The sequence below is a fragment of the Coptis chinensis genome, chromosome 3 (genome assembly GCF_015680905.1).
Source record: "Coptis chinensis isolate HL-2020 chromosome 3, ASM1568090v1, whole genome shotgun sequence".
In the NCBI taxonomy this organism is placed as follows: Eukaryota; Viridiplantae; Streptophyta; class Magnoliopsida; order Ranunculales; family Ranunculaceae; genus Coptis; species Coptis chinensis.
In genome coordinates, this window is record NC_141458.1 from 667,413 (window position 1) to 693,203 (window position 25,791).

The following is a 25,791-nucleotide window of genomic DNA, read 5'->3' on the forward strand; positions in this document are numbered from 1 at the left end:
CATCTAACTTTATTCAAATTGACAAGAGAACTTGATACGTAGACAGTTCAATCACTTGAACTCAATCATAACATCACCAATCTCACTTATCCCCTATTCCCATATGTTGATTAGGTTAAACACAAAACTAACCTTTACAGAGATGATTAAATGGACACTGATATTGCAAGTAAACACTGGTAGCATGAATTGGTACTTGAGAAAGGATGATTCACGTATGATTTAGGTAAATACAAGCAGAAAATACTCATAGTAGGTCACTGAAAAAGTGAAAATATACCATCCAACCAAACTTTTATATGCAGCATAAACATATTTTTAAGAATGGTTTTATTGTGTCACATCGGAGTAGAATGAACATTTCCTGAATTAAAAACAAAGGACCATTTTCTAACCTAAAGACAATCAGTATAGTTAATCCAGAGTAAGAATCACTGAAATGAACTCTTCATGAACATCTGTCGCCAACACGGCAAATGAAAGGAAAACAGACGATATACTAGAAAATTAGCCAAGTTCACAACTGGGAAGATAGGGGTGAGAATATGTTGATGGATCATGACTTGGGCTCTACCGTGCTCGCTTTGTTGCTACAAGATGGACACTTGTACTGCTTAATATGTTCAGCACGGGCCTGAGTGATCTTGACACACTTTCCATGGAACCACAACTTCGCATTGGTCGCAGCATATCCAGAACTCATCTTTTCCCATAGTTCTCTCCACATGCCCCACAGAGGGCATCATCTTGCTCCTCGTCATCTTCATCCTCCAAACCCTCTTCATCTTCAACTGGCTGCTTTGGCTTGGACTGCTTTCCCAGAGACTCAGTACCCCTCTGCAAGTGTCAAGTATATCAACAAGAAATTCGAATCTAAGCATAAAATTAAGGCAAGTAACAGACCATCAGAGACCAAAAAGAGTAATAAAAAAGGCACCATTGTCATTTATAGACCTAAAATAGATCAAGACATATAAGGACACTCTAGGGAAAGTAAACTGGGAAGTAGGGAACCCTATGAAAAAATCATGCTTCCATTGTCAATGTTAAGCACGAAACAATTCTAATTCTGTAACTCTGACAATGCTTTCCATGGTTAGCGAAGCTCAAAAATGTATTGACATCCTCACCAACTTCTTTCTCTTTCTCATTAATCTACGTATTGTAATAAGACTGATGGCTTATCATGACAATTTGACTATCGCAATAAGACACTGTTTGTGGATATTCTACTTATAATCTAGTTACCACACATAGTAATTAATAACTATTTAAACCAAGTGCGACTTATGAATTATATTTAGCCATGCAATAGACCACGAAGCACAGCACATAAACAGAACTGAATTGCTACATACCCTATCGAGACAGTCAAAATATTATCATTACTACTTACCGCTTTTGAGTTTGTCTTGCCTTTGCTACTGCTCTGATTTACAACTGACGTCTTGTCCTTCTTCACTTGTTTCTTTTCTGTTCCACTCACAGCTTCAAATATTGTCGGAAGCTCATTAATCATGTTAAAGAGGCGCTTTCTGTGTTGCAGCAAAATTAGCAAGGATTACATTGGATATGCATTAAAATTTCCATAAAGCAAACTGTTAGATCACTTATCATCCTGAAGAGGTGTTTCCTGTGACACCAAAACCAGCAAGATGATGAACATATAAAAGAAAACTGGAACATACTATTTCCTATATATTCATACAAAAGTGTTTTCTCTTTTCCATACTTCTCAAGCTATGAACCCATTAAATTGGATGTGAAGTAAGAAAATCACACGGCACTCACAAATTTGACTGGTTCTGAATTGTCATAATATTCCCAGGTATGGGATACAAGTTCACTTTAAAAAGTCTAAGACAAACGATGATGATATATACAATATCTTAATCTAAGACAAACAATGATGATACATACAATACATTGTTGATAAGTTAACATCATATTCAAGTTTAACTTCCTGATATTGAGATTCTTTATAGTTATAACATATTCAATGTGATGTGTGCCATAACATTCTTCTCTGTAGTAACCTCTGATACATTATGGATTTCGAATCTCTATAACTATAAGTATTGACAAACCAAATAAAAAAATCAACGAGAAAAAAAAAAGGGTACATGTGAGGCAGAAGTGTCCAAGAACTATAAATAGAGTATCAGACTATCAGGTGTCAGTATCTATATAGCATCCTGTAGACTTCTATAGTTTCTTTTTATTTAATCAAAACTTTCAAGTACACAAATGTATAAAAATTGCACTAAGATCAACTGATAGAAGTTGGCTTCCAAGGTATAAAAGTTGGTATTTAATGTAAGATAGGGTTGTTTTGGGCACTAGAAGACAAAATAACAAAGAGGTAAATACAAAGAACAGTGGGCTGAAACGGCTCTTCCGTCAACCTTCATCATGTTGGTCAGCAGTTCGAGTCTTGCTATTGTCAACTTTAGTGTGTGTGTGTGTGTTTTATTTTTATTTTTTTTCCCCTTCTTTTTAAATTGCAACTACAATTAAATTAACAAACTGGTGAAAAGATAGAAGTTATTGCTTCCGGGGGCTTCAAACTCATCCCTCGAAGTCCAAATTGTATGGGGCAGTAAGTCATCTATACTAAACATGATATAGATACATCCTTAAACATAAAAACAGCTTCTATTTCCCATAGGCATGACAAACAAAGTAAAAATTGTAAACAACATTTGTCAAAGCAATTTATTTTTGAAAATTGAAACCCAAGCGAAAGTGTGCCAAAGGCACGCCCCATGAGTTCCTTTAAGGCGCGGGGCATTATCTAGTCATTTAATATACTAAAGATATACTTCCTTTCACAGGAATCAGCAAGATGTTGAACGTATAAAAGCAAATGGAGCACACTATTTCCTACATATTCCCAGGTACGGATATGGGTATTAGGTACAGGACTACAAGTTCACTAATCCTAAGACAGAAAACAATGATAACATTTGTATTATCTTGTTTAATAAGTTAACTTCATATTCACATTTGACTACCTGATATCCACTATTGTTCTTCATAGTGACTAGCATATACAATGTGACATAGCATTTATTATTGCCTACAATATGGAGAATCAGACAATAATGGGCGCCCGCTGTTAAGACTTTAAAGAAGGCTAGAGCTGAACTGGGTCACATTTTCAAACCTGACATGAAGGTGGATGACTACTATGCATTTTTATTTGATCAAAACTTAAATTACACAAATGTATAGAAGTTGCGTTAATATCGACTTATCAAATATTGACTTCCAGAGTACAAATCGTCTAACCAAGAATTACTCTTTACTCTTTTTCATGCTGACCCCAATGTATATTCTAGCATGAATATAGAACATATAAAAGGAATGCATCAAAGTCCAATCTATGCGTCTTACATAAAGTAGGAAGTTTCAAATGCAATATAAAAACTTTAACAGTTACAAAAATAACGACTTTAAATAACAATCATTCATGTAGAGAGAAGGACAGAAGAAAAGCACATGACCCCGTACGATCAAGTAAGCATCTTTGAACAACTATCACAATCTGATTTAAGATTTAAGATTTAAGATTTAAGATTTAAGATAATGCTCCACAACGAATTATGAGTTGAACATTCAACAAAGTCGATGAGAACATAAATTGGTTTAAAATCTTACCTCTCATTTTTATCAAATCCAAATCTGGCACCAAAATAGAATGCCACAGCTATCAACCAAGCATCACTGTGCACTGCAACCAACGATAACCAGTCTTTCTCTGGCATCCCATTTCTGGCAAAATTTATGCCCAATGCAGGCTCTGGAATTTCCGGAGGAACTTCCTCAGCCGGCAAATCAACTGCCCACTGCTCATTTGGATTTCCATACAGGCATAAATTATCCTTCTCTGCACCATGCATACTTATAGTAAGATACCATTAATGAAAAACTCGAGGAGAAAACCAAGTAAAAAGGAAAAATGGTAACTATAATTTAATGCCTTCCAATGATTACTCAAATAGAAAGTGTATCGTAACTTCTCAAAGAAACCGTCAATTCTTTTACACAAGTTTCAACACAGCTCTAAAAGATGTAACAGTCAATTCTTTTACACAAGTTTCAATTTTTACACTGATACAACAACTAATTATTAAGAAATAATAGCCAATAATGAAAGAAAAACCCTAACCTGGATCACACTGATTGAAAAAATCAACTGAATCTGCAAAACCAAAACCAAATAAACAAACATTAGAATTCCTCAAATACCAAAAATGAATAAAAACCTAAAATTTAAAACCCCCAAATCTTAAATTTGAAAAAAAAAAAAAAAATTACCAGTAGTGAGGGCTTTGATTAGAGCAACTCGCCGTCCTTTAAAATCTCTGAAAACTTCCTCAACAGTTCTAGCATTATACTGTGCTCCTCCTTCCATTGGAATTTTTTTTTTTTTTTTTTTTTTTTTTTTTTTCCTTCTCTAAAAGTGTTTCAGAGACGAGGGGTTTTGGGTAATTTTTATATTTCAATGGAGGGAAAGATAAAAAAATAATTTATTAATTTATTTCATTTCTCAATTCTCAATTCTCAAATCCCTAGAGTCCTTACCTCTTTGGGACACGACCTCTTTTTACTATTCTTTTATTTTATTTATCGTATACGTATCTCATTGAAATCGTTTTATTTATCGTATACATATCTCATTGAAATCGGTTGTTTTCGCCAAAATTCCAATGAAATACACGAAATTTTTACCGAAATATTAAGTTGTAACCGAGACATAAAGTGAGTGGTGGTGAATGTATGAATGTAGACTTGACAAAGTGAAAGAATAGTCTTCAGTCTTATATATATATAGAGTAGAAATCAATACAAGAAGAATACATTGAAAAGATTCAACACAAATCCTGTGGCCCTTGTGGAATCAGTTAGTCACATAATGTTTGTTCTGTACAAATGTTCTTGTATATTAGTATACAAGAAAATGATTAACCAATTAACATGGATGGATGAGTTGAGATTTATGAACTTATTAATATATTTTTGGGGTCAGCGTCTTCGGCCACCTATGGAAGTGGCTCTCTGACCACGGTCATACATGCGCTGAATCTCCTCCCTATACTGTGTCAGAGACTCGTCGGGTATTACCGGAGTCAGATGAACAACGTCCCCCATCTTTAGCTTCTGAGTGGGATCATTCACAGCTTCATGGTTCAGTGTAGGACGTAACTCTTCCTTCACGGGGAACCTGTACGGAGACCATCTTGAGCTTCCACGCCCAACTCTTTCAAGCAGATCCATCACTGTTGAATTTGGGGGAAACTCTTGCACAGACATCTGCAAAATGAAAATTGCTCACTCAGTCAACTTCCAAAAGTAATGAACTGTTTCCTAAAAGGCGGCCAGCACTGGACGGTAAATAGATATTTTTGTGGGATACAGGACAAAAAAAAAAGGAGACCATTATAAAGAAAAACTAGTAACCAATGACAAAGCAGGAACAAATACAAACCAAAATTCAAAGATAACCCCACCTTCTCATTCTCTATCATGACAATGAAAACAGGTCCATCTTGACAAGAGTGGGGAACGTATGAATGTGGACAACCATCTGAATGCCAAGGGAATGGGCATGGCGGCCTGATGGAATCAGTACTGCCAAGGGAAGCTAGACAATCTTTACTCATAGACTCGCACTGCCAGGTGACAACCCATCGAGCCCACTCCACCATCTGAAGCACATACGAGGAGTATTTGCAATCACCTTCCTTGTACCTCCAATGAGCAGCAAATCCAAACTCTGCTTGTAAATGCATATCCTTGGTTCGGATCTGGACTTCAAATGGGGACATGTCTTCGCCCAATACAACAGTGTGAAGAGATTGATATCTGCAGATGAAAAATCGATAGTTAGGTTCTGATATAGGGTGACTACCATGATGTTAGCACCAGTTACGAGGTTACAGATGACATACCCATTGAACTTAGGACAAGTTATATAGTCCTTGAGCTTTCCGGGTACTTCAGGCCATAGCTGATGAACAATTTTAAGGGCCATGTAACAGTCTTCCTCATTTTCTACAATCAGCCGTAGCCCATGAATGTCGTGGATCTCATCCATCGATAGCTTCTTTCTGAAATGATGTTATCTTCGAGTTAAACATATACCATATAATGATGAAATTTTGTGTTTTATACTTGAAAACTAATAAATGTATGATACAAAATTATATGCATCCTGTTAAATCATGTTCCCTTTGGGTGAGAGCGTCGCGGCCCCAAGAAAGGTAAAAAATAATTAGTGGTCAAAAAGACGCCTACCAAGAAAGGGTGGCTAAGTCAACTGTAGATATTAACAGGCGACACAAATATCCTGTTCAATCCGTGAGTGTGAGTGTGAGTGTGTGTGTGTGTGTGAGAGAGAGAGAGAGAGAGCATACTTTATCATCTTGCAGTAAATGCTATACAAGCTCTTATGCCGCCCAGTGAGGATGTGATAAGAAACTCCACCACCATTGAGAGCTTGCTCCAATTTCTCAATCTCCAACGCAATCAAAGCGTCATTGAATGACTTCACAAGCTTGGAAGACATTTCTTTGTGCTGTTCGGGATTCAAATGCTTGAAGCACAAGTTTTCCAGCTGCTCCTTCCAATTTGAGATCCCAAGACGATTGGCCAAAGGAACAAATATCTCCAAAGTTTCTTTCGCAAATCTTTGTTGCTTCAACATAGGCAAAGCACCAAGAGTCATCATATTATGCAATCGGTCTGCCAGTTTTATGAGAACTGCCCTGGCATCCGCCATTGCAAGAAACATCGTATGCAATCGATCTGCCTCAACAGTTTTGTTTGCAGTGTTGTTTTCTCGAGCAAGCTTACTCAGATGGCTTAGTTTCGATACCTACACAAATGCAAGACAAATACTGAATCTCAATCTTTCAAATAAAAAACAGAACAGTAACTCAGAAAAATAAGATCAAGAAAAATTCAAACATGATTTTCTTCTCTGTGCATTTCTAGAAGGTCTAAAAAAGAGACTGACAACAAATCAACAAGTTAAAAATGTGCCTCACAAAATGATCAACGATAGGTTGAGGTTTCGTTATAGCACCATATATCTCAACTCACAAAGACATACTACACAACTTGCAAGCATTACAGAAGTATTGATATTCATTCCTAACATGTAATCACGCAATCCTACAGCAGATCTTACAATTCATTCTACGTTTCAAACAAGTCAAGTAGTTGATGCCTTGATATAACACACAGAACAAATAAACATATCCTAATTGCGTAAATTGTTGACTTCAATTATATGAAACATCAAATAAATACTTAAACAGTAACAAATTGTGTTGGCAACCAAAATACTACTTACCCCTTCAACCAAATCAGCGACTCCAGCTCCAAACGTTCGATGAATATAATCATAACTAATATGAGAATCATCTAGTGTGTCATGCAGAAGCCCTGCCGCAACCACAGTGGAATTAGCACCTATAGTAGCTAGCAATATTGCAGTTTGAACACAATGTAGCAAATACGGATCCCCACTAGCTCTCATCTGCAAACGAAACAAAATCTATCAATTAAATAATCAAACTAACAGAACACCAATACAAACAGATCCAAACCAAAATTACCTGCCCCCTATGCGCTTTCTCAGCTTCATAAAAAGCCTTAACAACAAGTTCCTCATAAAACACCTTGTGTCTCAATTGAGCTCCCAACAACAACTCTTTAGCATACGGCTCACAACTCATTTCCATAAAATGACCCTCCATATTAAAAGTAAGTTCATTAAAATCTGTATCAATCTCATCTCTTTGTACAGGAACACTCGATGATTCATGATCAATACAAGACCCCAAAGCATTCCTAATAAACCCATTAAACAATCCATCTCTCGAATTCAAAAGCAACGTCGAAAGATGCAAATCCCCATTCCTTCTAGAAGAAGACCCAACACTATTACAAGAAACAGGCCCTTGAAACACAGACACAGGACTCTGATCTCGACATTTAAGCGAAGAACTCAATGAACTATAAGATGAATAACAATAAGAACTAGTCAATTCCTCCCCTCTTTCCTCATTCGACGCATGCCTCACCGACGACGATGAAAACAAACACGAAAGCCCACCAATTACCGCTTTCTGATTCGAGGAACACGAATTCGTGCTAGTAGATGAATTGGCCCGTGAGTTTATATCATAATCTGATGATGTATTGATTGAATAAACACTACTTGGTGGATTTGCGTAAAGTGCAACTGTTGGAACCGCCATAATTTTGAAAAAGATCTAATCTTTTCTTCTTACACGTAATTATATGAGTAATTACAAGTAGATATACAAATTTTAGGTGTAAATATGTACAAATTTATACAGAATTGGACTATATATATACTTTATTGAGACATACGAGTCCTAATTTGATTAGAATTTAGGTGAATTTTGAAACCCTAATTCTAAATTTAGTGAAATTGAAATTTGGGGGAAAATGGATTTGGTTTTTGAAGAGAGAAAAAAGGAAGAAGAAACAAAAGAGAGAAATGAGGACGAAGCTGACACGTAACGGCAAAGGAAAATAAACTATGACAATGACATAAATGTCCTTGGTGAAATAGTAATGAATGCAAATCCAATGGGAGCTATATGGGCTGCTAAAAACAAATATAGCACCCAACCACAAAAATGTCATTCTAATATTGCTGCTAAAAAGGTCTTAAATTTGGAAGAAGTCAAAAACCCAGCTAAAGTTAGAGCATCTTTAGGAGTGATATCAACCTAGCATCAAACACTAATAATTTGGTGTTTTTTCCAACAATAAGGGAGAGTCACATATTGATGAAAACACAAAACAAACACCAAAACCAAACACCAAATCGCCAATATTTGGTCCGAGTTTAGTGTTGTATAAATTACATTTACGCGGTTTTGCCAACACCACGTGGGGCTTGGGCTCTAATTGGGCTTATATATATGGCGGTTTTGTGCACAAAACCATGAGATCGAAAAAAAAAAAATTTATGTGCGATACATGAGAAAACCGCGTAAGCTTGGGCCTGTCAGTTGGGCTTTTAGTAAAGCGCGGTTTTGGAAAAACAGCGTGGGCTATCCAAAATCGCGTAGTTTGATGTCGAAAATTTGATGTTACTCTTAAAGTTGCTTGGTTTTTTTTTGTTCAAAATTTTGGTTTTTTTTTTATAGCACTCAAAAAGATCTTTCTTAAGACCTATTTTGCTAGCGGTGATATAATAAGTTTGAGAAACGGATGGCATAGTTTCTACCGTCCGTGTGTTAAATTTTGATGGACGACAAAAATTGTGTCGTCCGTCTAAAAAAATTTCAAAAAATAATGAACGGACGGCAGAAACTATATCGTCCATATCATTTAACACTTCAAAACATAAAACTCAATTGGATTGGTTTTTGGATTTTGGGAGCCAAATTTTGGCCGGGCAAATTAAAAGACATATTTCACTTTTAGCAGTCCAATTTATCAGCTCTCGATTAGACTTACTCTGACAGATACTGTCGACAGAAATGTGAGAAACATTGATACGGAACTGTTGCGTATGCGTGTAATGTGTGTGCGTGTACGTGTCAAACTGACGAATGACTTTTTTTAGAATTTGTACACGTGGAGTATTGGGCGGTGGAGATGAATCGACATGTGATTAGTGTTATGTTTTGCAGTCTTTTTCTTGTGTTTGGTTTGGTATTGCTGGCTGGCATGTGACCATCACTCTCAATTTGAAGGCTTCTTTGGACATGTATAGCAATTCTAGTACACTACTTCAAAAAAAATGTCTACTAAAAATGTGCGAAATTGATTTTCTCACAACTTTCCAAACTAGTTGGACTTGGTACCTGAATCTGGTAGACTACTACTTAGATCTTAGTTCTTATTACGTGGAATGTTCACTCAATAATACATTAATTGAGGGCTGGAAACTTTGAATAGTGTACTATTTCAATTTGAGTTCATACTAGTAGGTCTAACGAAATAATGTGAGGTCTATTAGTCTGTACTGTATGTATCATGGTTGTTCTATCTTTTTGAGTACTAAACATTCTGCTAGCTTGTTGAATACCTAGGGAACAATTCACCAAGGGTGTCGATGGGTATCCGTTTAACCGGAACTAGAACCGTAGAAAAAATTATGGTTTCAGTTTCTAATTTTAAGAACCATTTAAAAATGGGTACTAAAAAAATCGGACTATATAGATTAGAATTAGAACCGGACTTGAACAGTTATCGTACTTTTAATATAAAAAATATCAAAATAAATAATATAAAAACTCAAAACGTTTGTTTATATATTACTAAATTTTATTTCTATATAACAAATTAGGGAAGGGTCTCCATCCATCCTACGGTCGCAAACACCTTCTCACAGTTTCACCCTGCTTATGACATGGCGGGATCTAAGGCTATTAAGTGGTATGTCTCTTTACTTGCTTGAGACCGCCCATAGTATCAGCGATTTTCTCCAAACAAACTCACGCCTCCCCTTTTCTTTTCTCCAAACAAACCCCTCATCACCTCCAATTCTGTTTTTGTATTTGTGGAACACTCCAAATGGTGAGATTACTGAGATTGAAAGCAACAACGACATTTCAAACACTAAAGGTAAGAAAAAAAATTCGACCTTTTCGACTACACTACAACTACGTTTGGTATATCCACATAAACATAACTCTTATTTCAATATACTTTTGCTTAATTTAGGAAGTTCAATATGTTCTTCTTGATCTATATTGTCGTGTTTTATGATATGGGTTCGAAAGTAGTACTTACGCTTATAATACTAAGGAGTTTGGAAAGGCGGTGTCTGCGAGGAATCGATTTCGTGTATGTTTTTTATTTTATGTGGATTAGTATTTACTTGATTTGATGGTAATGAGTTTCACGTTTATAACACTTGCCTATGCAAATGTTATTGTTAGAAGCATAATAGTTTAATGTCCAACCAATCTTATATTTCTGTTAAGGATGATTTTGTTGCATTGTCTGATATATATGAATTTGATTGATATTGTATATTGTAGTATAAACGTTGTTCCCAAATTTTTTTTCAAAGTATGTTCCATACATTGGTGAAAGACTCGCGAACTTAATATGTTCTTACTGATCTATGTACGTATTACGTTTAAGGACTCAAGGTAGACTTTCTGTAAATTGTTAATACGAATCTTTTTTTTTATGCTTTAGGCGTTATGTCTTTAGGATTGTTATCATATTTATGATTAATTTTGGTTTGGTACAAACCAAGCTCGTGAGAAGCATAGAGTTATGTTCCGAAAGGATTATAGGCTTATAGCTAGGGTTTTTCTCTCCCCAAGCTCCATTGTGTGATTGTTGCATGGCAGTTTGCCTTCCGTGTAGGTTTGAAGTATTTCAAAATTGTTAGAACATTGTTCCTGGGTTTCATCGTAGAGGTTGATCTATGAGTTTAAGGATACGGTGACAATGGTGTCTTATCAGTTAAATCTATCTATAGATTGTCTTCTCAAATGGATTATAGCTTATCAAATCTTGCGTTCTCCATGTAGCATATAGAAGTCAAAATTCCCTGAGTGTATATTATATATGTGTGTCTGTGGTGTGTATGTGTGGTAACTTTGAGCGTCATTACTACGATAGCTAACCTTTGCAAGCGCAAGGGTACCATTTTAGATATGCATTCTGTTTTGGCACCGAAAAATTTGGGCTTTTATTTTTTTATGTGCTCACATTTATTTGCAGTTAATACCCTATGAAATTTGCCTTGGAAGCAAAAATGCCTCTTACTCAAGCTAGACCGTCCTATGAGTCTATTATCTCAACTTAGAGGGTAAAAGTTTGGATATACTCTTTTATTAGTAATTAAAAATCCTACTGCTGCTAGCTCTTTTATATTTATAGCCACAAAAGCTTTGTTTAGGCTTTACTTAACAAAGCTGTGTGTGCAAATCTCCCTGATAATCTTGATGGAATCCCATTGTCTCCTATAAATTTTTTGGGTTTTTATCACAGTCCAGGGTCAGTCCATCACTTCTGGATTGCAAATGATGGAAAAGACCTATCCCATTAATCGATGTTTACTCTATTCCTCCTCTTGCAATTGACTCGAAAATGCTCCATATATTCGCGTAAAGGCCTATATGCTCCATATAAGTGGAAAAAGACCTACCCGACAACGATGTTTTACTCTATTCCTCCTCTTGCAATTGACTCTGAAGATGCTCCATATATTCGCGTAAGACCTGTATGCTCCATATAAAAGTATAGATGGTTCTCTGGTTTTTCGCGGTTAGGATTATCAGTCATGCTCCTATAACTTCCCTTTTCATAATCGGCAACATGCTCCTATAACTTCCCTTTTCATAATCGGCAACGACCCCTTTTCTCCTTTCTCTCTACCGATGGACCCTTTTCCTCTTTTATATAATGCCTTATTCCCTAGGCAACGTGTATTTGTAGTTTCTATAGTAAATAACATAAGAACGTTCTATGTTGAGGGCTTTAGGCAACGTGTATTTGTAGTTTCTATAGTAGATAACATAAGAACGTTCTATGTTGAAAGCGAACGTTCTAGATAACAGTAAAACCTTTCATTTTTTTTTCGAGTTTTTAAAGTGATAAATGTCTTTGGGAACGCTGGATTATGGCAATTATTTTTTATGTTGTTTTCATTTTGCTACTTTTTTTTTGCTTACAAAAACTTGTTTAATACCAAAATCTGTTTTAGGAAAACCTTTATTATTTTATTTTCCATAAGTATCCAATGTCTCTGGGAATCTATTTGGATTATGACATTTGATTTATGTCCTTTTTACTTTGTTTTTACAATTACAAAACATTTTACTAACTATATGATGAATGTCTATATGGGACTGCTAGATTATGACATTCCGTTTATGATATCTTCTTTATAGCAGCATTCCGTTTGCCCCCCTCAAAACTTGTTTTATTTGCAAGGTCTTTGTCTTAAAAAAACTCGGAATATTTTTGAAAACAGAGCCAACATCTTTTCAGGATTATTTCTCAGCATACAAATGGTGGCCAAGGTTTGCAGTTAAGAATATACTGACCATTTAGAATACACGTAGGCAGTGAACAAAAGATAACAGACTTTACATTGTTATGAAGACCATTTTCTAATTTCACTTGGTTCACCTGCAAACACAATATATCGCTTTATGGTTTGTATTTTACTGTACAGTATTTATAGTTTTTACTTTATAACAATTCTTTGGATCGTAAACAGAATTTTATAATTTTTTTGTTTCAGTGGGCTGACAAAAAAAATGCTATAGTCACATAGAATTATTTTCCGGTGGTTCGGCTACTATATATTATTAGGATGTGGTTCAAGTGTTTGATTGTTGTGATGTCTCTTGAATGGGCGGTAATCGTTTTTTCTCAAAGTCAAGCATGCTTTGACTGAGATTGAAAGCAAAGATTACAAGGATATTCAGCACTGCACAAGAAGGATATTCAGCAAATTCGGCAGCACTACAAGGTCAGACAAAATTCGGCTACTATATTGCAAGTTGATTGTATCTAAATACAGCGACATAATGTAAAGTGTTAGTTCCTTTGGATTTTTTGGTATTTTGTAAACTTGGAGTACTTTAATACATGCATTTGTTAAACTTTGTTTGGTTTTTATTAATGGGGAAAGATTTGGAGTTATGTAGTTTGAGTAGGAGAGTAGGGTTTCGATTGTTTTAGGGTGAAATGGACTTGCAAAGTGTTTGAGCAAATGGGGTTGTTGCCATATTATTTTTAAAAGTTGGTTGGGTTCATCATTTTGGCGGATGACAAGTAACACTTTTGGCAGTTGCATGGTTTATTTGCTTTTGCCGTATATTGCTTTGTGCAATATATTTCCTCTGTGTTCTTTATTAAAAGGCGAAGGAATAGTTCCCTCTGTGTTCATTGGGCAGTTGCATGGTTTATTTGCTTTGGTTTTTATAAGTCCCCATTTCAGGAAAGACAAAGATGATAGTAAGAGTGCTGAATTGGATAATGTTTTCACCCTATATTCTCAGGTATGAAATAGGAGACCATGTTGGTGTTTATGCTGAAAATAGTATTGAGTATGTGGAGGAGCCAAAAAGTTTGCTAGGCTACTCGCCAGATACTTACTTTTCAATCCATGTTGGTAATGAATATGGAACACCACATGCTGGAAGCTCCTTGGCTCCTCCCTTCCCATCTCCTTGCACTTTGAGAACATCACTGATCCGATATATTTGATATCTTTGATCTTTTCAATTCTCCTACAAAGGTTATTTTTCTTTCAGTTTTCGTTTTCATGCTACCTTTTTCATATTTATTTCTAAAAGTTTTATTGTAGAGATTATTTACTTGTAATAACAATCTTTTTTTGTTCAGTCCGCTCTCTTGGCTCTAGCTGCCCATGCATCCGATTCAAGTGAAGCTTATCGATTAAGAAATCTTGCATCTCCTGCTGGGAAGGTTTGCATTTTGATACTTGACAACCAATTTGTGAGATAGTTTACTTTTTACACATTGAAGCTAACTTACCGTTCTTTGAGCAGGATGAATATGTACATTGGATAGTTGCAAGTCAGAAAAGTCTCCTTGAGGTCATAGATGAGTTTCCATCAGCAAAGTCTCCTCTTGGAGTTTTCTTTGCTGTTATAGCTCCTCGGTTGCAGCCAAGATACTATTTGATCTCATCATCATCAAGGTGAATAAACTACTCCTTATATCTTCTGTGCCAATAATTAATAGTGTGATGACGGAAAAAAAATCCAGCAGAATGAAATGTACTTGCCCCTGAAGGTCTTCCAGCATCATTATGACTGCATAAGATGGTGTCGTCAATATTGAATCTCTATGACACCTATAACTAACAATCCTATAACCTGATAAAGATGTTTTGATGCCTAAGGGAAAGTTTTATCATGAGAACTTGGGAAAGAGTGGGTGGAATATATGGAAGCAAAAGGTGAGAACCATGTGTTCTTTCTCTCAAATCCTACTTGTGATAACGCTGTATAATTTGTGAAACACGTGGCTATTTTCATAAATGCATAAGAATGAGCGAGTATTCAATCTCCTCTTCGATATAATATAATTTCTATCAAGTGAAAAGTTGCACTTGATTGCCTAGCTAGAAATAAATACATTATATTGTTCTGTTCCAATTGTTTTTCGACTGTCAACGTTAGGTTTATGTTAACATGTAAGGTTAACATTAAGGTTAATGTAAGGTTAATGTTAGCATGTGTATGTGATTGTTGGTTCTTTGCATGAGAAACTCTCTACAGTCAAGTCTTTGTTATAAGTTGAGGGATCTTAGTAGCTTTTACTAACACGTTCCATCATTTTGAAGTTATGAAGAAGTCTTGCATCACATGGGATTTAAAGCAGTATGTGTAAAAGATAATGAACTACCCGTTGGTGGGCGCAAGGTTTACTCGGTATTTATTTCTTTGTTTCATATTATAAGCGTCGCTTATTTATATAGTATGACACACTCAAAGCTGAAACAAATGGTTCTAAATCGCAAATCAAGAGGAGTAATTTGTTAGATGAACATAATTTATTAATTCTCGTATGTATGACCAATATTCTATAGGTAGCCCCTTTTGAGAGCTATACTTTTCCATTAGCTGATGGTCACCAAGTTCTAAACACTTATCAAGCTTCTTAATCTTTGCAGGGAATAGAGCCGCTTGGAAAATGGAAAATGTCTTTGGGACAATCTCAATTGTGATGAAGATCTTTCCATTTGTTTCATTGTAAATCAATGTTGTTATTTTCTGTGTCGAATAATGTACTATTGTTTGAAAGTTTGGTACATCGAATTTTCTATATATGTGACAAGAATGTTTTGTTTTTTAGAAAAAAATGTTGCTGCAATTTTCTTTTTCATTAATTGTGGCTTAACTTTGCCTGCTACTATTTAACTCTTTTCATGGCAACACACATATTATGAATGAGACCTTCATGGTCTCTTTTTGTGTTTTTTAATGTCTCTATTTCATTTTTCTTTTTCTTGTGCATATTTTTGGAGTTCTGCATGTTTACGACAGGAGTCAATATTCAAGAAAAACAGGTAGGCTATGCCCAAATACAAAAACCAAAAACATACATTTAGCCTTATTTAGTTTTAGCTCCTCTTATATTTTTTTATCAACGTCAAATTCTATATGATTTTTTCTTCGTGATCTAACCGAGCTAAAAATAATTTCCATTGTTTTTGAACGTTGACTTTAGCTTGGTGTTGATATGTTTAGTTGCTTAAAAAGACACCTTTGCGCCAAAGGCGCCCGTATCTGTGCCGTACGGCACGGGCAAACCCTAGTATTAGTATAATATATAGTTTTCATAGTATTTAATATTATAAATAATATAAAAATAAAACTTACAAACTTAAATATATAGTTTTATTTAACTTATTATTAAGTGACATAACTATTTATATCAATATTTAAAAAGTGACTCTCGTTCATAGCAATTCAGTATGTTTTTTAATTGAATTGCAAATTTGAACAATTTTAAGTTCATGGTATGTCACTTCACTTGTGCTCCTATCACGCAATGCTTAAACACGGTATTTGTTGTTTTATATAAGCAGTTGCTAAAAGTAAATGGGATAATTAGTCAAAACAAGCTGTTAGTAGACAAGCAAAAGCAGATAAAACTTCAAAATCAAAAGCATTTTATACATATTTATATGCTTTCCATTTTCCTAATTTGAAAGAAAACGAATATATTATTACTAATAAGACCAAATGCAAGACAATTGGCAAGGGCAGCCTGTTTGGCTGTTTAGACATCTATACATCACCACTTCTAGAAGTACTCAATTAAGTCTTCCATGGGCTTGCATAGCAACTACCTAGTTGGAAAAAAAGTATCCCTGGCCTAGCCAATTCCAAAAGCAGAGTCCTTCTGAACTGGATGGTAAACAACTTCTCGCTAAAACACAGTGACATAGGCCATGTTGTGTGATCTTGCATTACCAGTTTAAGACCAGACCAACTGATTGTAGATTGAGTACTTTTCATCATCGCATCTGTCCTAATAATTAACATTACAAAACTGTCTTCTGCTGAAAAATTGCTGGCTCAAATATCTTTTTTGTATAAAAAAGAACAAACGAAACGTCAATAGTCTTGGCATCAGCTGTGATACCGTATCTTGAAGAGTGAAGACTTCAAAGTTATTAGTTACACATATCGATATATTACATCACAATATATTCAGTATTTTTCTAGTCCTAGTTTTAGTAAGTCAGTTCAGTTAGTGTTTTTGCAGACAAAGTGCGTTTTAAAGGATCATATATCAACAAAAGTGCTGTTCTTTTTCCAATCCATTAACTGTTTGTACCACATAAATGAGAGGAGCCCTGCAGGGGCAGTACGATGGCATATGTGAAACATGAATGCTCAACCATCTTTCATAAAGTGTTCAAAATTTTGTTCAAACAACTTACAATTCTTCACATACTAACAAAATAACAAAATAACGTCTTACAATTGTATGTTCCTATACTCTACATCTCTGAACAGTCTATATATCTTAAACAACTCGAGTAACTAAACATATTGACTTTGCAAACCTGGTAAAAATATCAATGTACAGTTTGATTCTTAATATAAAATAACCTATACCACCTTAGCTTCATAACTATACATTGGGGAGCTAAAGCCATTTGTAAGACTTGTGTTAGGAGAGGGACTAGAGTATACTGTTGGAGATGGAGATCTTGGTGTTCTCACACGATGCCTGTGGCCTCTACGGTGCTGGGAGTCGTGGTGATGGTGTCCATTTCCTTTCTTTGTTTCCTGTTTTTGTTTTTCAGCTTCTTCAAGGTTTTCTACTGGGGCTATGTAAACGAAAGTACCAACTGGCATATCATTGAAGTTTTGGAGGAGCTCCAAGGTCTTCACCACTGTGCTCATTGTGGGTCTAGACTTCGACTGCTGGCTTAAGCATTGGTAAGCCAAAGAAGCTGCCTTCTGAGCACCTGTTGTGGAGTACTGCCCTTCTAGTCTTGGGTCCAGAATTCTGTCAAGTCTCCGATGATCATTCAATTGAGGTCTTGCCCAGTCCACTAGATTCTGTTCTCTACTAGGACGGGTCTTGTCCATGGACCGTCTTCCAGTCAATAATTCAAGAAAAACTACCCCAAAACCATAGACATCGCTCATTGTTGTCAAGTGACCTAAAATATAAGTTGGATATACAAGTTAGATAAAGCTCAATAAGAGTAAACATGAATTCAACTTTAGTTTGGTGACATAGATATGTTCAAGTATTAGCTACATTACCTGTCATTATATACTCTGGTGCAGCATAGCCTTGTGTGCCCATGACACGTGTTGAAACATGAGTTTGGTCACCTTCAGGGCCATCTTTCGCTAGCCCAAAATCTGATAGTTTAGCAGTGAAATCCTGGAGAAACAATTCAGCAAATTTAGAATCACCATAATCAGAATATTTTTCATTGCCAATCTTACTGTATGTAGCATATACTTCATATGTCTCACTATATTGGCCATCTTGAACTTATTCTTGAATTGTTGTTAGAACAAGAAGAGGGTATAACCTTCTAAACTTGTTCAAGAAGAATAAAGTGGACTGATGTAGTAGCATGATGCATATTAAGCCAATTTTAATGAATTTGCTGCTACACAGGAACAAGGTCAAGAGAACCTTACCGAGTCTAACAGGATGTTGGAAGCCTTGAAATCCCGATAAATTACTGGCTTCTCTGCTTCATGGAGGAAAGCTAGGCCCTTGGCTGCTCCAAGCGCAATTTTCATTCTCACAGACCAAGTCAAGGAAGCACCATATTCTGAATGCACAAAAGATTAGACATCAGTCAGATTCAATTTCTACTTAATCTTATGTGCACGTCCAATAACTTTGTTCATTGTTATAAATTTTGTACCAGGTTGATTTTATAAAAAATCATACTAACTTATTGAAATGGATTTCTTCTACTTTTGCACCTACACAAAACAGGATAGATAACAAATTCCCCTGCTCTTGTAAAGTCTAAACCATCTCTCCCAATACTCAAAAGCAATATCTATGCAAAGCTTATTTGAATTTGTTCAGACTTATTTGATTACTTTAGAGAGTTGAAAATAGCTTTATTGTGGCCCTGCCAAATAATTCAGCAAATGGCATATGGGTGGAACTGTGGCAGGTCTATAAAACTGAACCCAAACCAATATCTTTAATTTGGGTATAATACAGTTTTTTTTTCAAATCTCACATCTATTAGAGCAAAACATTATAGCCAATGCCACATTGTAAAGGAGAAAGTTCAAAGTCATGAATGTGAAATGTAGCAATGCTTAAATTGAGGGACATTATCCATTCTTACTCTAATATCTTCAGAACTTACTTCGAAAGAGATGATTTTCCAAGCTTCCTCGCGGCATGTACTCATAGACAAGAAGTCTATGCTCATCCTCATAGCAATATCCAATGAGTTTTACAAGATGCGGGTGTCTCAATTGTCCCAATAATACAAGTTCAGTCTACAAAATTCAAAACAAATCCAATTCAGTACATGAGTAGAACAGAGTAAAGATTCATGTAATTATAAAAAAAATAAGCTGGGAATTAGCAGCACAGAGAGACATTCAGACAGAAGTAATTTAAATATTGGTAAAGAGACAGGATAAAGTATTGGTAAATAGAATGCTCACCAACCACTCTCTATGGCCTTGCAAGCCTTCCAAATCCAAATGCTTAACAGCAACAGGTTGAGGAGTCAATCCAGGCCTAATCTTATCATCAATGAACCCTTTATGAACTGGACCGAACCCGCCTTCGCCGAGAAAATTACAGGAAGAGAAGGTATGAGTAATCTTCTTAAGCTCTTCTAATGTGAAAACATGAAGGTTTGATCCAACAAGAGAAGTTGAAAGATCTTCCATAGATATTGGTGAACTAGAATAACTCATATCAGATAAAGACGTTCTTTGGAATGAGTTTGTTTTCAAAACTGACGTTGGTGAACCTGGTTTTGTTTCTTGTTTATAACAAGTAGGTACTAGTGATCTCCATGATATATTAAAACTCTTCTTTGTCATCTTGTAACAAGGACAACTCTAAAAACTTTCAGATTCTTAAAAATGGTTACAATGAGCAGAAGAAGAAGAAGAAGAAGGTGGTATATATGGGAGTTGGTGATCGTGTTAGAAGACTTTGAAGTTTGAAGATATGCTGATATTGATGACCAACTCTCCTCTTGTATAAGTAAGCAGAGCTGAACAACGCGGAACTGAAGACCAAGTGAGGGTTTGGTTGTGAACCTGAAAACATTTACCAACTTAATAATACTAACGTGGTATTAAACAATGCATAGAATCATGTCTAACTCTTAAAATATATTGATTGTGTAAAAGTTTAGAGAAGCAGACCAAAGACATCCTATAAATGTGTCCTATTAGTTGGCTACTACCTTACACACTATATTGGTCATTCTCATTTAGAAGGTTCCCATGACATTGCTATAAAGTGTTTTTTTTCTTAAACTACTTGGAATTTATTATCGTTCACATCCCATTTTGGGTCAACAATGTGATGTTGCAACGTAACTCAGTTCAGTTTTCAAGGCTTGGTCTTGCAAGTCAATGGAAGCCAAAACAGAAAAATCCCACTCAATGTGCCATATGATGTAGAATATATTAGAGTTATTCTTTGATGTTAATTTATTACATATGACCAATGCCAAATCCGTGGACAAATAGAAAATTTTGAGTTCGTTTTGGTGAGGGTGATCGCGAAATTTGATGCGTTGTGCTTCTAGATAAATCAGGACAAGCATAAAATTGATGGTTTGCTCATTAGCTTATGTTTTTTTAAAGATGATTCTAACTCATTTTTAATAGGAATTCATTAAATCAGATTTTTAACCAGCAAAAAACTATACACTACCATAATACATGTATAATTTCAATTTTATTGAATTGAATCAGATTTTTAATCAGGAAATTCAAACTGTCTAATAATATAGGGAGTTGTTAATTTTTTTTTTTTTTTTTTTTTTTTTTTTTTTTTCAGTTAAAGACTTAAAGTAAATAGTCAAATGATCCAATTCCAACATGTACTGCCATAATAATTACCTCATCATCATTACGTACCTTTGAGGTACCTTGTACCTGCCTTCCCATCAGGAAGAATTGTCATACAAGGTTTCCCATTTCAATTTGTTTCTCGAACCTACTTTCATAGACTTATTGTTGCAACTATAGCATATATGATTATATGGTATATGAAAGTGGTTTTAGTCGTGTTTGAAGATTTGATCACAGGTTGTGTTCAATGTACAACAATGATTTTCTAGGTATGTAGATACCATAGGGCTTTACTTGTTTAGAACAACAGAATTTACTACAATTATGATTTCTTTAGTGACATGTTTTTATATCAAAAGATTAATGTTATTCGTCATTTCAATGCTCGTTTTCACGACCCAATCAAATGGTTCACTGTTATGTGTCAATTTAGTACAACAACCTTCTTCATCAACATTCACAGTGGTCAAAAAAACAATGATGATGTATTACAGGATTAGGTAATTTTCTGATTTTTCTCTAGTTTACCAGAAAAAAGAGGACAGAAGAAAAACTAAGCGGACATCCTTTTCCAACAACCTTCCTCCTAAATTTTTCTTTTACATTTTTGAATTTCAATATAAGAAAAATAACAAAATAAAAAGAATGAATAACATAAGTCAACTATCAAGCCCATATTGCAAGCGACGACATCAACCCAGCCCCTAAGAAGAGAGCCAAGTATGAAAGTATTTGGAGACGCACATTGCAGCTCATCCTCTTGCTTAAAAAATCAGCAGCAATGAGATCCACCAAAGCCATATATACCAAAATACCTGCTGAAATAGAGTCCAACATGCCTTCTACAACTAGAGCCCTGGGACTATCATGGTTGTATAATGATGAAACAGCAGTACCAATGCCTATCCCCAATGGTGTTGTGATGGCAAAGAAACAAGCCATCAGTACAGTAGGAAGTGTTCTGAATTGGGCCTGAGAGATACAACCACCTAAAGCGAACCCTTCAAAAAACTGATGGAAAGACAAGGCAGCAATGAGAGGCCTTATGGTGCAAGGGCTATGGGACACTCCTAACGATAACCCAATGATCACGGAATGTGACACAATCCCAAGTTCCAATATCTGAAAGGGACACCAAATAGAAGAGAAATGTCATAATCACAATACAGTTTTTCAAATGAATGGTAATGACCACTACCCGCTATTTTTATGATTTGTTTACATGAAGGACTTAGAGATAAAGTATAAGTTATTCTATTATTATACAGCCATGAAGTTCTAGATGAATATTTCCTTCCACATATTACAACACTATTTCAGAGATAAATTAACAATCCGTGAGATAGTAGTCAACAAAACATGGATTTGTTTCATCTCCAAATAAAATAAGACTTGCAGCCAAGAACCAAACCCCACAAAAAAGCCAGTAAACACAATTAGCTGTCTTGAAGAAGCTTCTTGAAAAACAAGTTTTCTTGGTCAGTGCAAAAGTAAAAGAAGAGATGTGGAGAAAACTCTCTCAGTCAACTGCAATCTGGAACAAATTTTTAAGTCAACTGAATTATAACAAATTAGGCTAGTTGAGTTTGAATCTTAATGCAATAGCAGAGATATTTCCCATTGGCAGTGCAAGTGTGTAGGCAGGAGAATGCGGCAGTCAAAGTAAACAACAGGCTCATGGAGATCTGCCCTCTTTTTCACTTAAACAAATAGAGTTATAGTGGAAGAGAACTAGAAATTTACAACAAGAAATGGAGCCAGCACACATGACCTAAAAGATAGATTCCTTGGGTACAAATCATTTGCTACCCTAACCAAGGACAGAAAATAAAAGGGTGGGAGATGGTCACGACAAAGAGCACAAACATGATCACTAAGAAAGACACAAAAGAAAACCATCTAAAGATCAGCTCCTGGAGAAGTCTTCACCTCCTGTCATACATGAGTTTTTTCACTATAAAGGTCCTACAACAACCTGGGTTCCTTCTAGCTATTGTACCTTTATTGACAATTACAGCTGCTGAGCTGCACCAAAATTTCAGTTCAAAGTAGAGCTGAGCAACACTAGGCGACAAAGATCATGACGAAGAAATATAAAACTTGGATCAGTAGATGCAAAGCTTAGCAAGCTTAGATTATCGTCTTAACGACATGGGGCCTCTAATGCACGGATACGGATACCCCGGGGACACCGGTACTGGGTACAATACGGCTTTTTTGAAATATTAGGATACGGGTACGGCCTATGGGTACGGCTAATTAATATGAATATTTTAAAATATATGTGTATTCTAAAAATTATGTTAGTAGTTCTTTGAGTAAAGTTAGTCAGGAACATGTGAAAAACTATTATAACACGTGTCAAAGTCAATACAGCTTGTAGCCTCAAGAACAATTTACATTTCAAAGGAGTAGAACTATCAGATCAAGTCTTTTTCAGGGATTCCAATACCTTAGAAGTATCCAGTACCCATATCAGTATCGTACCCGACCGATACGGGTACAATGGCATTTTAGGAGTATCCATGCATCATAGCATGGGGCCCCAATTGGTGAGATGGGTATGAAAGGTAATGGGTATGAAAGGTACAGAAGACTTTGAATCAACAAAACTGGTAATGTATCTAACTATGTAAAGTGGATAAGTACAACAATTCCGGACCTTGGAGTAGTATCTTAGGAGTCAGAGTAACGCATATGGACAAGGCACAGCGTGGTCCAAACAATGAGAAACTTATTCAACATTACAATTGGGCTGAGTGGCTGACTATGTAATGCTGATCAATCAAGTAACCAACTACTCGTGCTATTAACAGCTTTATTAGCATACTACATGCCTAGTAAACTTCATACTATATTGTTGATTAAAATTTAGAACAATTACCTGAGAAACAACAACATGCCTAACGCTTCCTGGTCGATGATCCTCATCCTCCTCTCCACTTCCAAATCCATGAGAATGACTTTTCAACAAGTGCCCATCACAACCATGCTTCCCATTGGAATGGTTATGCCTATGATGCGCCGCGTGCGCATGTATTCCAACTATATGCATTCCGCCTCCTTCTTCTTCCCCAAATACCTGCCTTTTTTTATCTCCCTCTTCTACATGATCAGAACTCAACAACCTCTCTTCAGCTTCACTAACTTTCCTCTCCTCCTGCTTCCTCTCATAAAACTGCGTTCCTAAGAAATCCGCTAAAAGAGTAAAAAGCGAAGCCATCATAGCAACAAAACCCGAGAACGGAAACTTCAACCAAGGAGTATCAGGCAAACAAGGGTTAGTAAGTGCGTTCGAGGCATCAGGAAGCATGTGCACAAATCCAGTAGCTAGAATTACACCTGCCGCAAACGCCTTCGCAGTGAAAAACATATTTCCATCTGTTTTTAAGTAGCGACGATTTTTCCCAATTAGTGGAACTGCAATGCCAACTACACCAGCAATCAGGATTGCTGCAATGGCAATTACCTTTAACTTCATTGCATTTGATCCATCCCCACATTGAGACATTTCTTCAGCCTTTTCGCAACTAGTTGTTGCCAGGGAATCCATAACACTCTGCAAGAATGCATCTTTTTTCCCAAAAACAACAAATATATATGTGTCCTTAACTCAAAACTAATCAAACAAAAACAAAAAACTTCTAAATTAAATAACTGAGTTGTGAAATTACCAGAATACTTTTCAGTTTCTTCTCTTAAGAATTTCATATTGATCATTGAATCAAAATCCTGCAGAATAAATGACAGTTAAGTAAAAAAATGCCATAATGTAACACCATACTTAATCAACACCATTAAGTTAAATTAAGAAACTGAAAACATCATTATTTCTAGCAAAACATTACCATGGCAAAGTTTGAGTGCTGGAGATAAAGAAGCCAACAATGCTTTAAAAAAGAGTTGAGTTTTTAAACTTTGAAGAAGGTTCTGATAAACGCAAGATGAAGGAATGAGTACAGATCCCAAAGAGTGATGAAAAATGAACGGGTATATTAAGGTTGACGTGTAGAAGAACAAAACCAGTTAAAAAGTTTGTCCTGCTAACGATGTCGACATATTTGACATAATAAGGTGGCGGGTATACAAGTACGACTTTTTAATAGCATCATATGTGATATGTTATGTCGACACACTTTGTACCACGGTCAGTTCTTTAGATTTCTGACACAGCTGTTCTAATGCTGACACACCAACCGTTCAATGAATTTTTAATTGAGTTCGTCTATCCCGAGGATATCTTCGTAAGAGCGAGATCCGAAACCGTTGGATGTGTGATTCAACGGTTCAATAATAAAAACAAAAAAAAGAGAGAGAATATGAGTTTGTTTTTTATTTTCGGACCGTTGGATCACACATCCAACGGTCTCAGAACTCTCATCCCTATGAGGATATTCTTGTGGTAGCTCAAATTATAACATGGAGTAATACTACATGGACCTACTATTATTTAGATAACGTTGGTTTGCATTGTAATATACACATACATGTGTTTCTATATAAATCAATAAATCAATAAATCAATAGTTAGAATTTTTGACACATCACTAAGTCAAATAAGTAGGTCGGTTTAGCATTACTGCTTAATAACATGCGAACAAATTTCAGAGTTTGGTGACGACATATTTTGGTTTTGGATGATTGTATGTGTTGAATTTCACCAATTTTTCGGTTGCTTTTAGTTGGGTTTTTGTTAAAATAAGTTGTTTATAAGTTATAACCTTGATGGTACGAGTGT

At 35.7% G+C, this 25,791-nt stretch overlaps 3 protein-coding genes, 1 long non-coding RNA gene and 1 pseudogene across 5 annotated transcripts; 1 reads left to right on the forward strand and 4 right to left on the reverse strand.

Annotated features, from left to right (window-relative positions):
- Positions 1 to 349: 349 nt before the first annotated feature.
- LOC147507025 (PHD finger protein ALFIN-LIKE 3-like) lies at positions 350 to 4,600 on the reverse strand (annotated as a pseudogene). The gene is made up of 5 exons (XR_015217522.1): positions 4,321 to 4,600; positions 4,172 to 4,204; positions 3,661 to 3,889; positions 1,397 to 1,535; positions 350 to 837 (listed from the first exon to the last, which is right to left on the reverse strand). The product of XR_015217522.1 is annotated as a PHD finger protein ALFIN-LIKE 3-like (transcript).
- Positions 4,601 to 4,803: 203 nt separating this feature from the next.
- LOC147507026 (putative GTP diphosphokinase RSH2, chloroplastic) lies at positions 4,804 to 8,544 on the reverse strand. Its single transcript, XM_086599746.1, has 6 exons — positions 7,626 to 8,544; positions 7,361 to 7,546; positions 6,420 to 6,880; positions 5,955 to 6,113; positions 5,514 to 5,868; positions 4,804 to 5,316 (listed from the first exon to the last, which is right to left on the reverse strand). Exons 1-6 carry the CDS (start codon positions 8,268 to 8,270, stop codon positions 5,029 to 5,031), a joined length of 2,094 nt encoding a protein of 697 aa, XP_086455872.1. The 5' UTR covers positions 8,271 to 8,544; the 3' UTR covers positions 4,804 to 5,028.
- A 5,778-nt stretch (positions 8,545 to 14,322) lies between these two features.
- Positions 14,323 to 15,863, forward strand: LOC147507027 (uncharacterized). Its single transcript, XR_015216137.1, has 3 exons — positions 14,323 to 14,457; positions 14,541 to 14,692; positions 15,671 to 15,863. It is a non-coding gene; the product is annotated as an uncharacterized LOC147507027 (long non-coding RNA).
- A 1,567-nt stretch (positions 15,864 to 17,430) lies between these two features.
- LOC147507028 (EPD1-interacting receptor-like cytoplasmic serine/threonine-protein kinase 5A) lies at positions 17,431 to 20,335 on the reverse strand. The gene is made up of 5 exons (XM_086599747.1): positions 19,680 to 20,335; positions 19,373 to 19,508; positions 18,678 to 18,814; positions 18,288 to 18,411; positions 17,431 to 18,181 (listed from the first exon to the last, which is right to left on the reverse strand). The coding sequence occupies exons 1-5, from the start codon at positions 20,064 to 20,066 to the stop codon at positions 17,622 to 17,624; spliced, it is 1,344 nt and encodes a 447-aa protein (XP_086455873.1). The 5' UTR covers positions 20,067 to 20,335; the 3' UTR covers positions 17,431 to 17,621.
- A 1,146-nt stretch (positions 20,336 to 21,481) lies between these two features.
- LOC147507029 (zinc transporter 4, chloroplastic-like) lies at positions 21,482 to 25,112 on the reverse strand. The gene is made up of 4 exons (XM_086599748.1): positions 24,902 to 25,112; positions 24,728 to 24,785; positions 23,938 to 24,626; positions 21,482 to 22,175 (listed from the first exon to the last, which is right to left on the reverse strand). The coding sequence occupies exons 1-4, from the start codon at positions 24,902 to 24,904 to the stop codon at positions 21,720 to 21,722; spliced, it is 1,206 nt and encodes a 401-aa protein (XP_086455874.1). The 5' UTR covers positions 24,905 to 25,112; the 3' UTR covers positions 21,482 to 21,719.
- Positions 25,113 to 25,791: the final 679 nt, after the last annotated feature.

Excerpts from the sequence above, each read along its gene's own strand:
- LOC147507028 (XM_086599747.1), bottom strand. The coding sequence starts at position 20,066 with ATGACAAAGAAGAGTTTTAATATATCATGGAGATCACTAGTACCTACT. Across the intron at positions 18,412-18,677 it reads CCAACATCCTGTTAGACTCG|GATTTCACTGCTAAACTATC; the intron begins GTAAGGTTCTCT and ends TTGTTTCTCCAG. Across the intron at positions 18,182-18,287 it reads ACCAGAGTATATAATGACAG|GTCACTTGACAACAATGAGC; the intron begins GTAATGTAGCTA and ends CTTATATTTTAG.
- LOC147507029 (XM_086599748.1), bottom strand. Across the intron at positions 24,627-24,727 it reads AGAAACTGAAAAGTATTCTG|ATGCATTCTTGCAGAGTGTT; the intron begins GTAATTTCACAA and ends TTGGGAAAAAAG. Across the intron at positions 22,176-23,937 it reads GGCATGTTGTTGTTTCTCAG|ATATTGGAACTTGGGATTGT; the intron begins GTAATTGTTCTA and ends TGTCCCTTTCAG.
- LOC147507026 (XM_086599746.1), bottom strand. The coding sequence starts at position 8,270 with ATGGCGGTTCCAACAGTTGCACTTTACGCAAATCCACCAAGTAGTGTT. Across the intron at positions 6,881-7,360 it reads TCGCTGATTTGGTTGAAGGG|GTATCGAAACTAAGCCATCT; the intron begins GTAAGTAGTATT and ends GCATTTGTGTAG. Across the intron at positions 6,114-6,419 it reads ATTTACTGCAAGATGATAAA|AAAGAAGCTATCGATGGATG; the intron begins GTATGCTCTCTC and ends ACATCATTTCAG.